At 38.4% G+C, this 15,000-nt stretch overlaps 1 protein-coding gene across 2 annotated transcripts in view; it reads left to right on the top strand.

Moving 5' to 3' along the window:
* LOC106873683 (plastin-1) overlaps positions 1 to 15,000 on the top strand; it is a 68,042-nt gene that overhangs the window by 40,423 nt on the left and 12,619 nt on the right. For both annotated transcript variants that reach the window (XM_089360412.1, XM_089360411.1), the window contains exons 2-4: positions 9,541 to 9,696; positions 11,254 to 11,423; positions 14,870 to 14,965. In XM_089360412.1, coding sequence (XP_089216538.1) covers positions 9,541 to 9,696; positions 11,254 to 11,423; positions 14,870 to 14,965 — 422 coding nt within the window. The remainder of the gene's footprint in view (positions 1 to 9,540; positions 9,697 to 11,253; positions 11,424 to 14,869; positions 14,966 to 15,000) is intronic.

The following is a 15,000-nucleotide window of genomic DNA, read 5'->3' as shown; positions in this document are numbered from 1 at the left end:
AATTATTTTTATTTCGTTTTTACTTATTTTTAATATTACTGAGTATATTTTTGTGGAATTTCAGTCTATGAATGGTTGCATCTGTGTAACATTCACCACAGACAAATAATTACTATTCTTAATTGATGAAAGCATAACTTGAAGTATCATTGAAAATAAAATTGGTTTGCTTTCTATTTTGTAATTATTGTTGTTCCATTTTTTTTTAATCATTTATTTTCCCCCCATTTCAATGAAAAGAGGAAAAATTTGCTCTTTTTGTGCTTTTTAAACAAAAAGTTAAATTTCTTCATTGTGAGAACGTAATTTTTGAAAAACTCTCCTCAATGAATTTCATTTATTTTCCTTTCTTTCCATTTCCATGTAACCCCACCCCTGTAGTTTGTCTTTGTACTGTCCCTTTCATCCTCTGTCCCTGTAGAAAATAGAAGACTATTGTTATTAAGGTGGCGAACTGGCAGGATCGTTAGCACATTGGACGAAATAATTAATGGTATTTCGTCTGCTGCTGCATTTAAGTTCAAACTCCACCAAGGTCTACTTTGCCTTTTATCCTTTCGGGGTCAATAAATTAAGTACCAGTTGCATACTGGTGTCGATCTAATCGACTGTTCTCCTCCCTCAAAATTTCAGGCCTTGTGCCTATAGTAGAAAGGATTATTATTATTACTACTACTACTACTACTACTTTCAGTGTCATTACAGTAAGGTACCAGTCAACAACTAGGGTCAATGCAATCAACTAGACCCCCGCCCCTCAAAATTGCTAGCCTTGTGCCTATATTAGAAACCTTTACAATTGTTTTCTTTCCTAACCTAATTTTCTGTAAATCCTTACACAAATTGTAACCCATCTTTGTAATGCCCCACACACCCTCTGATGCCCCAGTGGCTGTAAAAGAAATCATTACTAATAATAATAATAATAATAATGATAATAATAATAATAATAATAATAATGTTTTCAAAATTCAAAGGAATTTTCTAATTGATTATTGATTTGTTATGTGAGATCACACCAATATCAGTGACTGGTTTTTAATATTGATTCTTCTTAAGGCAGCGAGCTGGCAGAAGGTGGCACGGTGGGCAAAATGCTTAGCGACTTTTCGCCCATCTTTATGTTCTGAGTTCAAATTCCGCTGAGGTCAACTTTGCCTTTCATCCTTTTCAGAGTTGATAAAATAAGTACCAGTTGCGTACCGGGGTCAATATAATCCCCCCCCCAAAAAAAATTGCTGGCATTGTGCCAAATTCAGAAACCAACTTTGATTCTTCTTACATAAAATGCAAGGCCAATTCTTTATGACCAGCTAAAACTGTACTAGGGTCAAGGGCTTTGACTAAACCTTCAACCCTCAAAATTACTGATGTTCTACCTAAATTAAAAACTCATTAAAGGTATAATTTAATTCTTTTCGTTTTTTCGGGGTTTTCTACCTTTCAAATATGTCCACTTGACTATTAAGATCTATTTTTAGGTTGAAAGTTGTCAAATCACATAACCAGCATACCTGACATGGTTCAATAAGTTTTAAGTGTTTCTTCTATGAGGTTCGGAATGCTTTGTTTTTTTACCTTTTAAGGTTAAGTATTGAGGTAGAGCGAGATTTCTAGGAGTGGAACAAGATTACAATCAGATTTAGATACAATTATTGATAGGTCGTGAGATTTTCTGAACATCGCTTTGTGCTATGGTAATACTCAAGATCAACATCATCATCAACATGATGACAAATGACCTCTGCCTCAAACAGGGAAATGCTGTAAAACAATGTGGTGTCTATTTCAATTTTTAAACATGATCTCTCTCTCTCCGGCCAGGTAACCTTGTACCTCCTCTACAGTAAAACACCTGTTTCTACCTTGCTGTCTTACTATAACCTTTCATCATCCAACACAAGATCTCCTCCTCCAATTCCCCCTCCCCTCTCAAAGGAGATTTTTGTTTTGTCTTGCAAGTACTTGGTGAACCTGTCAGAGTAGATGCCACTTGAAAAACATCCAGTCCACCCAGTAAAGTGGTTGGTGTTTAGAAGGGCATCCAGCTGTATAAACCCTTGTCAAAACTGACCTCACCTGTGCTTGTGCAATATAAAAAGCACTAAGTCCACTCTGCTGAGTGGTTGTGATAGGAAGGGCATCCAGCTATAAAAATCCTGCCAAAAGTTACAGAAGTCTTCTGCCTGGCTGGCTCTTGTCAAACTGTCCCACCCATGCCAGCATGGAAGGCAGACGTTAAACTATGCCGTCATCATTATCATCATTTAAGGAAAATTTTGCTGCTATTTCTAGTAGGCTGAGTGACTGACCTTTTCTTCCTAGTGTTTTATGTATTATTTACTACCTTGTTACCATGGAGACAAATGGTTGTGACTTTCACTATGTGAGCAATTGAAGCTTCTGATTAGCTAAAAATACATTTTGAATGCTTGTAACTTTTTATTATTAATTTAAAAAAACATATTGTGATTTTCATTATCAGCAAGCAATAGTTCCATCTGTGTAAAAAGTGAAAATGGCATAGTGGTTAAGAGCGTGGGCTAGTAACCCCAAGATTCTGAGTTCGATTCCAGACAGTAACCTGAATAATAATAATAATATTGAAAAATACCTTAGGAATGAGAACCCAGGTTCGAAATTTGCCCAAGACACCTGATGAAGGCTGGAGGGTATATCAGCCGAAACATTGTGTTAACAACAAACAAGATGAGGACAAATATCCGTCAAATGTAAATAATTCCTCATCTCTTAAATATAGAATTGTATTATCCAGTGTTTTGATTGGTTCTTATTTTATGAACCTTAGAAGAAAATCAAAGTTCAATTCTGTCAGATGTGAACGCAGAAAGTAAAGGGAGGTAACCAAATATACAAGTAGAGAGAATATCATAGGTCACTGGTTTACTGTTGCTGGTTTTAGTGCCTTTGACAGTCAGTTAAAAATAAGCTACTTGTTATACCTGCCTGACAAGGTGGTCACATCTGGAGTGTCTTGGATCAAATGAATCAGGTCTTGCCTGGAGCAACATTAACATTCACAATACAAATATCACCCCTACCCCCACCATTTACAGTACTACTGTTACCAACCTTACTACCTTCACCATCATTGTACCAATACCAGTCCCATTCAGGGAACTTTAATCCCTGATTTGTTCGTTACTATAGAAACTAGGGTTGAACTCTGGCCCTTTTGAATAGAGGTTGTATACAGTTCAAAAAGGATTTAGCTGAACTCCTGCCTTCATATTAACCCTTTTAATACCAACCTGCCCAAGACTGACTCGGCTCTATGATAGAAACTCCCTGTTTTAGAGTTTTCTAAATTAAAACCTTCCATCAAAATTCCTTGTTAATTTATGTTTCAAACACCAATTTAATAACGACTAAGTTATTTTACTAATTACTTCGTTAATTTCAAAATTAATTGGAACAAGGCATTGTATTTTCTGGAGAAATTTGGTATCAAAAGGGTTAAACCTTTAACATTTAAACTGGCATATTTGGCCCAAATATTCCCCTTGTTTTATGTTAGAACCTGCCAGGTCTGGCCTCTCGCACTCTCTCTACAATGTCATTCTAAAAATAAACAATCACCTCGATGACACATCTGAAATCTCCAAGCTACGAGATAGGATTAATTCAAAACATGCCTCACCTCTAACAGAATCGTGTGAAATTTAAACGGTTAATGGGATTTTAATGTTTTCAAATCATAGGATCCCTGCCTTATAAACTTACGAAACAAGATATTTTTTTCCTGTTGACAACTCAGATATTTACAAGGATTGTCTTTTGCTTCTCTCTCTCTCTCCACTTGTGTCTTTAAATAGGAATGTTATAAAGTTAAAGCCTGCCTCTCCTTCTGCCACTTCACTTTCTTAGTTATGCACTAAACAAGATTTTGAAGTGGAGACAGAGAGTGTTTGTGGCTGTGTGTGTTTAAAAAGTTTCTTTCTTGTCCACTAACATGGCACTATCCTATTTTCAGGACATGTGCCTTAATTTGGTGTCTGGCTCAGTGGTTAGAGCATCGAGCTTACTATTGTTGTGAGTTCGAGTCCTGGACCGGGCTGCGTGTTGTGTTCTTGAGCAAGACACTTTATTTCACGTTGTTCCAGTTCTCTCAGTTGTAGAAATGAGTTGTGACGTCACAGGTGCCAAGCTGTATCGGCCCCTTTGCTTTTCCCTTGGATAACACTGGTGGCATGGAGAGAGGAAGCCAGTATGCATGGGCGACTGCTGGTCATCTATAAACAACCTTGCCTGGACTTGTGCCTGGGAGGGTAACTTTCTAGGTGCAATCCCATGGTCAGTCATGACCGAAGGGGGTCTCAGCAGTGTGTCCTAATTTGGCACTATTTCATTTTCAGAACATCTTTTCCTCTATCTTGGTATTATTCTATTTACAGAACATCATGTCCCCTACCATGGCCCCATTCCATTTTCTGATCATTTTGTCCTTTTTCTTGGCATCATCCCAACCCCAGAACATTATTTTAATATCTTCAGAATGTCATCCATCCCTAAAGATGTGATTAATCATCCAAAAAATTATAACCTCATTATGATACCCATGTCCTAATATAATAATAATAATAAGTTTCAAATTTTGGCACAAGGCCAGCAATTTTAGGGGAGGGGTAATCAATTACATTGACCCCCCCCCCCTCCAGAGTTCAACAGGCACTTATTTCATCGACCTTCAAAGGATGAAAAGGAAAAAGTCAGCCTTGGTGGAATTTGAACTCAGGATGTAAAGCTGGGCTAAATACCGCCAAGCATTTTGGCCAGCGTGCTAACAATGCGGTCAGTTTGCTTTGCCCTTCACTATGTAATAAATAATGGCCAATGTTGGTTGGTTGAATTCTCCAGTCATGCTTTCATATCATATAGAGTTTGTTTCAGGCAGAGAGGGAGAGTTGAATGCAGGAGATTCAGAATGTTTGCACATGCTATGCTTGGTGGCAGGCAAAGAGTAGAAGAATGCTATACACTGAATGAGAGATAAATCATCATAGATGCAGAGGAGGAAACAACAGAGAAATTAAAGGAGGAATTATACAAAACAAGAAAATTTGCTTCATTTAATTTTATTTTAAAGCAATAAATATTTTTCATTTGAAAATTAGTATTCATTTCATCATTTTGGATAAGCACCAAAAAATCTGCTAAAATTTGGATTATAATTAACGTATGTCTGCCATATTTCCTGATGTTAACTGTAGTGGCGAAAGTATATATATATATATATATATAATGGGCTTCTCTCAGTTTCTCCCAATCTCACTCACAAGGCTTTATTTAGTCAGCCTGGAGTTAGTGTGGGATTGAACCCAAAAGCATGTGCTTGGGAAGCAAGCTTCTCACCACACAGCCACGCCTGCAGCATTGTTGAGAAATGGTTGTCAACTTAAAAAACCAGCTGTAAATGGATGAAACAAAACACAATTGTGATGTCAGAGGAGTGTGTAAGGAGACATTAGACACGGTTACCCAATTGTTTAAAGTGGGTTAAGCCCACACTAAACTTTGTCGATCTAATGTCAATGGTCTCCTCTGGTGCACATGTCTTGCATTAAAAAACCAACACCTTTCTGATTCCATTTCCACGCACATAAGGAGACTGTGTGTAAAATAGTAAATGTTGTTGTTGACATTGTTTTAGAAATATATAATGTATAAAGTATGGTTGTTTTCTATCTGTTGTGCGTACATATATGCACACACATACATACTCCAAATCCATACCAGAATGGAAAATATAAACAAATGAATGAATAATACATGCACACACTTATATATTTATATACACCCAAGCATATATATATGTGTGTGTGTGTGTGTGTGTGTATACACACCCATCTACCGACCCTCCGGACACACATATGTGTCAGTTTTAATAGACATAAGTTACTATACACATTCATGCTAATTTCATTTGTTCACATTTACCATGTGTGTGTGTGTATGCATGTATATGTATGTATATATATATATATGTATGTATGTATGTGTATATATATATATATATATGTATGTATATATATATATATATAAGCAGTGGGTGTGAGTCAGTGGAAACTATAAACACGTGTGTACATGTATGTATGTGTGTGTGTATGTATATATATATATATATATGTATGCGTGTATATCCACACACTCGCAGAAATACATGCAAGTATGTCCATGTGTGTGTTATTTATTTTGTTTGTTTGTTTTTTAGCTAATAAATAGCTACAGACTCCAAATTTTAAGCTTTCTAATTACTGTTCCTGTCTCTGTCAACTACTGTGATGACCCAGCTCGTTAATTACTTCCACGCTCATATTATTCTCAGAAAGTAGTTCACATCACTAGTAATTCAGATGTAAGCAACATTATATATATATATATATATATATATATATATATATATGTATATATATACACACACACATATATCTTTGTGTTCATTTACTTATTTATATATTTCATATGGAGATTAGTGAGCAATGGTGACGCTGGTTGCTGGCATTTCATGGACCAGTTGCTGGTTCGTTGCATTTCCAAGTGCGAGAGTGGCAATAGATTGTCTAACTTGGCAGAACAAACACCACATGGGGCCTGTTTACGAGTCTTTACATTTCCCCTCATCAGTATCTACCTATGAAATATGAATGATGAAAATTACTTTTTAAAATTTTTTTTTAATCTCAGTACTTTGTAGTAAAGATTTTTTGCCAACATAACATGGCAGTTCTGGTTTAGAACGAATGTTGCTGTAATTTAGCCCCAGGAGGCATCATCTCCAGCTGGCTATACGACACGATCTGTGTCTAAAAAAAATATATATATATATATAAGGACACAAATTGTGTCATACAGCCAGCGAGATACTATGTTTCCTGGGGCTAAATTACAGCAACGTTCGTCCTAAACCAGGACTGCCATGTTATGTTGGCAAACAATCTTTACTACAATATGAATGATGTATCTCAGCTTTAGAGCGTGTACATCACGTCCCTGCTCGTTGTGAAAGATGATTAAAAGGTCTGGTGACAGTAAGGGTGTCCGGCTCTAAAACACCTCCTCAGTAAAACCATTATTTGACCCATACCAACATGGACATCATCATCATCTCCTGAATGTTGATTGCTGATTCTGTTCGGCTAATCCTGCAGAATCAGCAATTTTTCTAACGGAGACTTAACCTGATGTCAGCAGGCGCAGATTGCGGCGGATGACACATTTAGGGATCAGTCTCACCATCTGGTGAAGACTTAATCTGCCATTACGCCGGATGCTGTATAAAAGGGAACAGGAAGTGGTATCCATACACCCCTAGTTTCCACAGTTATTAATGACTAAGATCTCAGCATTGCCGCCTAAAGAGGGTGCCAGTCCATTGCAGGATTACACATTTACGACTGAATGGCCTGAGCAATGTGAAATGAAGGTTTTTGCCCAAGCACGCAATGCACTGCCCAGTCTAAGAATTGAAACAACAATCTTACAATCATGAGTGCCGCACTGTAACCATTTGGCCATTGTGGCACATAGCATGGATGAGTGTATGTAGAATACTGATGGTGATGATGATGATGTGCTATGCTTCTGCACAAGTCTTCTGACTACCAAATTTTGCTAAGGTGACTTTGGCCAACCCAAGATTTATGTTACAAGACACACATTCACCCCAAAGTGTTCCACACACGTGGAACTGAGTCTGCAACCACATGGTTGCGGAAGCAAACTCCTTAACCACGCGGTCTGCTGTTTGTTGCTTTAACTTAAAACAGAATGACTTTTTGGTTAAAAAAAATATTTTCTCATGTAATTTGTTTTGGAGCAACCATGTGGATGTTCCTGTGAAATGATAGTTAATTCCCACCACTACCCTTCCCCCTCTTCCCATCCCACCCCCCAGATAGATAGATAACTGTCAAGACCAATACTGTATCTCTTTATTTGGGTCACATCCTGAACAACATTTCCGGTGATGTGAGGCTAAATAACGAATGCTTAAATTGGATGGTAAAACGGAAAAAAGTCAGGGGAGAAGGAGAGAGAGTGTAGAGAAATATTACTGACCCTTTAACAAAAATGGGGCTCCAAGGGATATCGAGGGTTCAGGAGTAAAAGTTGAAATCCATTCTATTTCCATTTATTTGTCTTCGTGCCTGATCTTTCAGTTCAATGGCTGTTCCATTAAATGAATATATTCTTATAGAATCATATCTTTTTATCTTCTACTTGTTTCAGTCCCTAAATTACCACTGTGTAGGGGGAGGGAATGCCTTGAGGGGTTTTCACTCAGCACCAGACTTTAAAAAAAGGGAAAAAGGTATTGAGGTCCATTTGTCTAAGTTAAACAAACCAGCATGAGGGAGGAGAACAGACACACACACATACATACATACATATATGTATACACACACACACATTTTTTTAAAATTTCCCACAAGAGGCTAAACATAGAGGGGACAGACAAAGGCATTAAGTCGATTACATCGACCCAGTGTGTAACTGGTACTTATTTAATCGACCCCGGAAGGATGAAAGGCAAAGTTGACCTTGGCAGAATTTGAACACAGAACGTAACAGCAGACAAAATACTGCTAAGCATTTCATCCGGCATGCTAACGATTCTGTCAGCTTGCTGCCTTGTATATGATATATACAACAGGGTTCCACAATTTCTGTTTACTGTTCTTCTAGAGCATGTCAAAGAAAAGACACGAGCATCTAACAGACATTATTCCTTGCTTCAACTATTTTTTTCTTTCTAACATTTTTTTTTTTCTGTAGAGTGAAGGTACATGGTCTTTAGACTCATGAGCACGGATTTGATCACTGAACTTAATGTCACATTTTATCCCAGAGAAAGGCACTCATTTTCACATCACACCAGTCTTGTCTACTGAAAATGAATACCAGCTACATACTGGTGTTACCTTCTCAGCCCTTTAGCTGTCACATTCTTATGTTCTGCTGGATCACAGTTAGTAGGTCCGACAGAATGTCTACTTTTACTCACGATTACCCAGGACTCTAAAGCAATTAACAAAAGCAAGGTATGTGTCACCAGGCCATTCACATTTGCAAGAGGCGGCCATGATATGGTATTTATGTAGGAAATATTTAGTTATTAAACATTCATTACCATCAGTTCTTGGATATTTCTGTTTTGAGCTGTAAGACTCATAGGGGTAGTTATCTGGCTTCTATGCTGCACAAGTGACCAAGATCACACACAAACCTCCTCAGCAGAGCGCCAGTTTGTTGCAGACTTACTCATTTACAGCCAAGTGAACAGGAGTAAAAGGAAATGAATAATCTTGCTCAAGAACACAATGCTCTGTTGGGTCTTGGAATCAAAACCATTATCTTGCAATTGTGAGTGCAACATCCTAAGCATTCTGTCATCTGCCTTCATGTATGTAACATTGGTTTTGTTCTTATGAATGATGCTTATATGAAACCATACGTAACTTTATAAAACATTGTGTATTTGTGGATGAATATTAATGTCTTATTATTGTCTCTTTGCAGATTGATCAAGACAACAGTGGGCACATCACAGCATCTGAACTTGATAATGCCCTTGAACAACTCAACATAAAGCTTGCTGGTTATGAAATCCGTGATTTGATTGGTAACTTTGATCATGGAGAAGATCAAAAATTGGACATTGATGAATTTCAAATGGTAACTATCACTTTCTTTAATAAAAGCTGTGTCCAGCAGTATTTTTTTTCTCTTTCTCTTATTTTATTTCATCCTTGTTCAGTGTTTCTCCTAAGGGTAGAGTAACTGCTTTGTGGGGAGATTTAAAGAGAACAATGAAATTATCATTCTAATTAAGTGATTAAAATCTTCATTTATGACATATTTAACATGTCTCTATTGGTGAAGGCGCATGGCTCAATGGTTAGATCATCAGGCTTGCAATCGTAAGGATTGTCTCTGGTTATGGGTCTGCTCTGTGGGATGATCTGGGACTGAACAGCATAAGAACTGCAAATATCACAAGCTCTACATACAGAATTTTTATTTTACCACTGAATTTATTTATTCTTTTTACCAAAGACCAGAGGAACCCCACCCACCCTCTCTTCCTTGCCTGTCTAAACATATAACTTTCTTAACACTGTTGACCTACATTACTTGACCTACTTTTGAAAGTTCTTAGATAAACAGACATTGATAATTATGTAAAAATATGACCAGCACAGCTTATTTATGTTTATCATTTACAGTTGGGGGTGGAGGAGATATTTTTAAATGATGTCTATTACTGATCTGTCTGTCTCTGTCTCTCTCTCTCTATCCCTCTCTTTTTCTCTCCATCTCTTAACCTTTTCTCATGGTCACCCTTGCCCTTTTGTGCCATCCCTTGTTCACATTTGCACTCTTGTTCCTTCCCCTTCCCCCCTTCTTTCTCATTAATCCTCTCTTCTGGTCTCTTTGTCTTTCTCCCCCCCCCCTTCCTTCCTGCCTCTCCAATTACTTATATCCAAACCTGTTTCCATTACTTGACCTTCCTGGGCCCAAATGCTTGCAAAGAGGAGTCAGTCCAATTTCAATAAGTAATTGAAGTTAGTCCAAAGACCTGTGTGTGTGTGTGTGTGTGTGTGTGTGTGTGTGTGTGTGTGTGTGTGTGTGTGTGCGCACACACCAACAAATTCGAGAATGAAATATAGAAAGATTAGCCTATGCCTGTCCCCTTCTTCTATGACCTTCACAGGCCTTTCTCTGTAATATTACATCACCCCTCATTATAGCCAACTGAATTTGTTATTAGGACAGTCCCCTCTTGTCAACTTTTGACATGAATCTGTGAGATGCTGTCCCCTATGCTCGCCCGTTGACCCTAAGGAAAGGATATCGTCTGGTGACTGACAAAAAGTGTTGTCTTCCAGAGGTACACAACTTGGTGTGAGATCATCATCGTCACCATCGTTGTTTAACATCCATTTTCCTTACTGGCATGGTTTGGACAGCTTGACTGAGGACTGGCAAGCCAAGACTGAGGACTGGCAAGCTTGACTGAGGACTGGCTGGCTCCAGTCTGATCTGGCAAGGTTTTTATAGCTGGATGCCCCTCCTAACGCCAACCATTCCAAGGGTGTAGTGGGTGCTTTTTACATGCCACCAGTATTTGTTGTTCGTAAATTCAAATGTATTCAAAGCCATTGCAAGAATAATTTTAATTTTTGTTTAAAATTCTATTTTAATTTAATTTCTATTTTCTTCTTTCCCCAGTTATATCTTGAACTGAAAAAAAATAAAGATCTAGGAATCCTGTTTAAGAAACAAGTACAACGCCGAGAGGGAATCTGTACACATGGCGGACGAACAACAGCCTCCAGTGCAGGGACCACCCACTCTGTACGCACAGCAGAACAAGTTGCCTTTTCTGAATGGATCAACTCGTAAGTTTTCTTTCTATATTTAAACGTAAGGTCAAGGAATTGGATCTGCAGAGTCCTTAGAAAGCTGCATAGAATCTTTTTTATCTTTTACTTGTTTCACTCAGAGGACTGTGGTCATACTGGAGCACTGTCTTAAAATGCTCAGTCGAATGAATCTATGTCAGTACTTTTTTTTTTTTTTTTTTTGGTGTCAACCAGAGGAAAATAGAAATCAAAGGGGTCCAAAGATGGAAAAAATGGTTTAGAATCACTGGGTTAAAGTATGAGAGAAGGGTCCAAAATAGACCAGGCCCCTTGCTGTAGACAAGTTATATGGCTACTCACATTTTAAGAGAAATGTTGGGATTAACCAGGTGGAGCTGGAAAGAGATAAAATAGGGGTGATGAGGTATCATGTGACTAGAATTGAATGGGGGAAGAACAAGAAGTATGTGGGTTTGAAGTATTTGGCTCATACATACATATAGGCGCAGGAGTGGCTTTGTGGTAAGTAGCTTGTTTACCAACCACATGGTTCCAGGTTCAGTCCCACTGCGTGGCACTTTGGGCGCGTGTCTTCTACTATAGTGTCTGGCTGACCAAAGCCTTGTGAATGAATTTGGTAGACGGAAACTGAAAGAAGCCCTTCATGTGTGTATATATATATATGTGTGTGTGTGTGTGTGTTTGTCCCCCACCATTGCTTGACAACTGATGCTGGTGTGTTTACGTCCCCCGTAACTTAGTGGTTTGGCAGAAGAGGCCGATAAAATAAGTACTAGGCTTACAAAGAATAAGTCCTTGGGTTGATTTGTTCGACTAAAAGGCAGTGCTCCAGCATGACCGCAGTCAAATAACTGAAACAAATAAAATACATACATACATACTTACACCACAAAGAGCAATATTCTTTCTTCTAAAGGCACAAAGCCTGAAATTTTCGGGAAGGGAGCTAGTTGATTACATTGATCCCCAGTGCACAACTGGTACTTCTTTTATTGACCCTGAAAGGATAAAAGGCAAAATCGACTTTGGCAGGATTTGAACTGAGAATATAAGGCTGCAAGAAATGCTGCTAAGCATTATGTCCGCTGTGCTAACAGTTCTGCCAGCTCAGCTCCCGACATGCAAAATAGTAACATTTCACAAGAACAAATAAAGCAAAACATCAAAGTAAAACCACATTGGAGAAATACTTATGTCCAATTAGTCTCCTTTGTCTTTGCTGATGAATGGAATTTCAGGCTGTGCAGGATGAAGTGGGGGCAGAGGACAAAGAGGGTTATAATTGGTGTTATTATTTAATTAAGTCCTGTTGTGTGGTTTTTTTTTTTTTTATCTTTTCAGTAATTAAATTCATTATGCTAAAACGTCCTTCCAGTTTTATTCATTTATTTTCGTTCTTGTTTTTTTTTTGTTTTAATCAGTTTTGTAAACTTATCTGTAATAGAGATGGTGTATTTGGCCTCGTCGACTGATTAATGGAAGGAAGACGAGCTTTTTGTCATTGCCATAAATATGCAATGTCATTTAATGAAGCTGCAGATTCAATTTCATTGGTGCTGGCCTGGCTGCACTTAGCCTGTGATATTACTTTACTTGTACACACATTCACATATTGATTTCAGGCATTGGATTGTGGCCATTCTGAAGTCCTGCCTTTAAGAGGTTTCAGTTAACTTTAAGAGATCCTAGTTGTGTATATATAAAGAGAGAAGACCAACTAGTTTTATATCTCTGAGTGAGAAATATGTAGTAACAGTACTGCAGAGTAAGGTCTGTTTACCAACGTAAAGTGGCAGGTCTGCTTAGGAAGATGTTACTACTGTTTAGCCCCAGGAAAACCTCTTTTCCAGTTGGCTACCGATACATTATCTGTGCTCACAGTATACAGACACAGATGATGTGTTGGTAGCCAACTGGAAAAGATGTTTTCCTGGGGCTAAACAGTAGTAACATCATCCTAAGCAGACCTGCCACTTTACGTTGGCAAATAGACTTTATTTATTTGTTATGTGTGTTATGTATGTATGGTGTGTTGTGTATGGTATGTATCGTTACGTTACCTCCGATGACAACAAATGGCCTCTCTCTCGGTGAGTGAAAGTCAGATTGCATGATAGTTGTGTACAAATGGCTCTGGAGGACTTGCATTCAAGGAGAGGATTGAAGCTAGTATGCTCCAGTGGATGTGCAACATCAGTGCACATGTATGGCAAAGTGCAAATGTGTTGAGAGAAAAGTTAGACAGGAGAGGAATCAGATGTATTATGCAAGAGAGAAAACTACATTGGTTTGGTCATGTGATGCGTATGAAGGAGGACATTTGTATAAAGAAGGGCCGATTGCTGAAAGTGGATGAAACCTGCAGAAGAGGGAGACTCAGGATGAAATGGGGGGGAAGTAGTGAGGGCTGATCTGGAGATGTTGGGCTTCGTGGAGGAGATGACAATGGACCAAGATGTCAGGCAATATGATGAGGCTCTTGACAGGTCTGTGGAGTCGAAACAAAAGACTTTGACTCCGACTTCGATTCTGACTCCTCTTTATGTAATCAAGTGATGATTGTGGTCTACATATCTCATAAACACATATGCATATGCTTGTACTTTGAGTAGGCCTACATGTTATAACCGGTTTATATCAAAGAATAAAGATATTGTGAGTCGAAGTCGGTATAGTTTTACTGACTCCAACTCTGACTCCAGTTACCCCTTAATTGTTTCTGACTCCAACTCCACGACTCTGATGCCTGGTTCTTGAGAAAACCCACCTACATCAGCACATCTGAGTTCTGGGAGAGCAGCAGTGTATTTGTGTATCATTTCTATATTCACTCCAACCATTTCGTCCCCCTCCCCCTACATATTATCCCTCCTATATGGAATGGTTTCGTATCCAGAAAGCTCTCTCTCTCTCTTGTTAAATGATACGACAGTACTGATATGTTCCAACTTTGTAGCCTTTCCTGTCTGCTAAAAGGAAATTCAAACTTACCCATTGTGCAAAGGGGGTGCAGACACACAGCTCTGTGGTTGAGCTTTCTGTGCAAACTTGCAGTCATATGGTTTCAAGTTCAATCCCACTGCACAGCACCTCAGGCAATTGTCTTTTACTATAGCCTTGTGTCACCCAATACATTACGAGTGAATTTGGTCAACCGAAAGTGTGTGGAAGCCAGTCGCATGCATGTGTGTGTGTGTTTGTGTTTGAAACTGTCCCCTCCCCACTGCTTGATAACTCATGTTTGTGTTTCTTAACTTAGCAGTTTGACAAAGAGACTGATAGAATAAGTACCAGACTTTAAAAAAATAAGTTCTGGTGTAGATTTGTTTAGTGAAACCCTTCAAGGCTCTGCCCCAGCATGGCCACAGTTTAATGCCTGAAACAAGTAAAAGATTAAAAAAATATATATTTCATTCATATTTCATTTCTTTTTCTTCCCTTTTTTTTTTTTTTTTTTGCAGAAACCTTAGCAGGGATCCAGAATGTAAACCCTACCTGCCACTTAATCCAGAATCTGATGATCTTTATAAGAAAATGGCCGATGGCATCCTACTATGGTGAGTGGTGGCCACTTTTGGATGGAGAGATACAT

The sequence above is a fragment of the Octopus bimaculoides genome, chromosome 11 (assembly GCF_046866305.1).
Source record: "Octopus bimaculoides isolate indiv1 chromosome 11, ASM4686630v1, whole genome shotgun sequence".
In the NCBI taxonomy this organism is placed as follows: Eukaryota; Metazoa; Mollusca; class Cephalopoda; order Octopoda; family Octopodidae; genus Octopus; species Octopus bimaculoides.
This window is presented reverse-complemented; position numbering and strand designations above follow the sequence as displayed.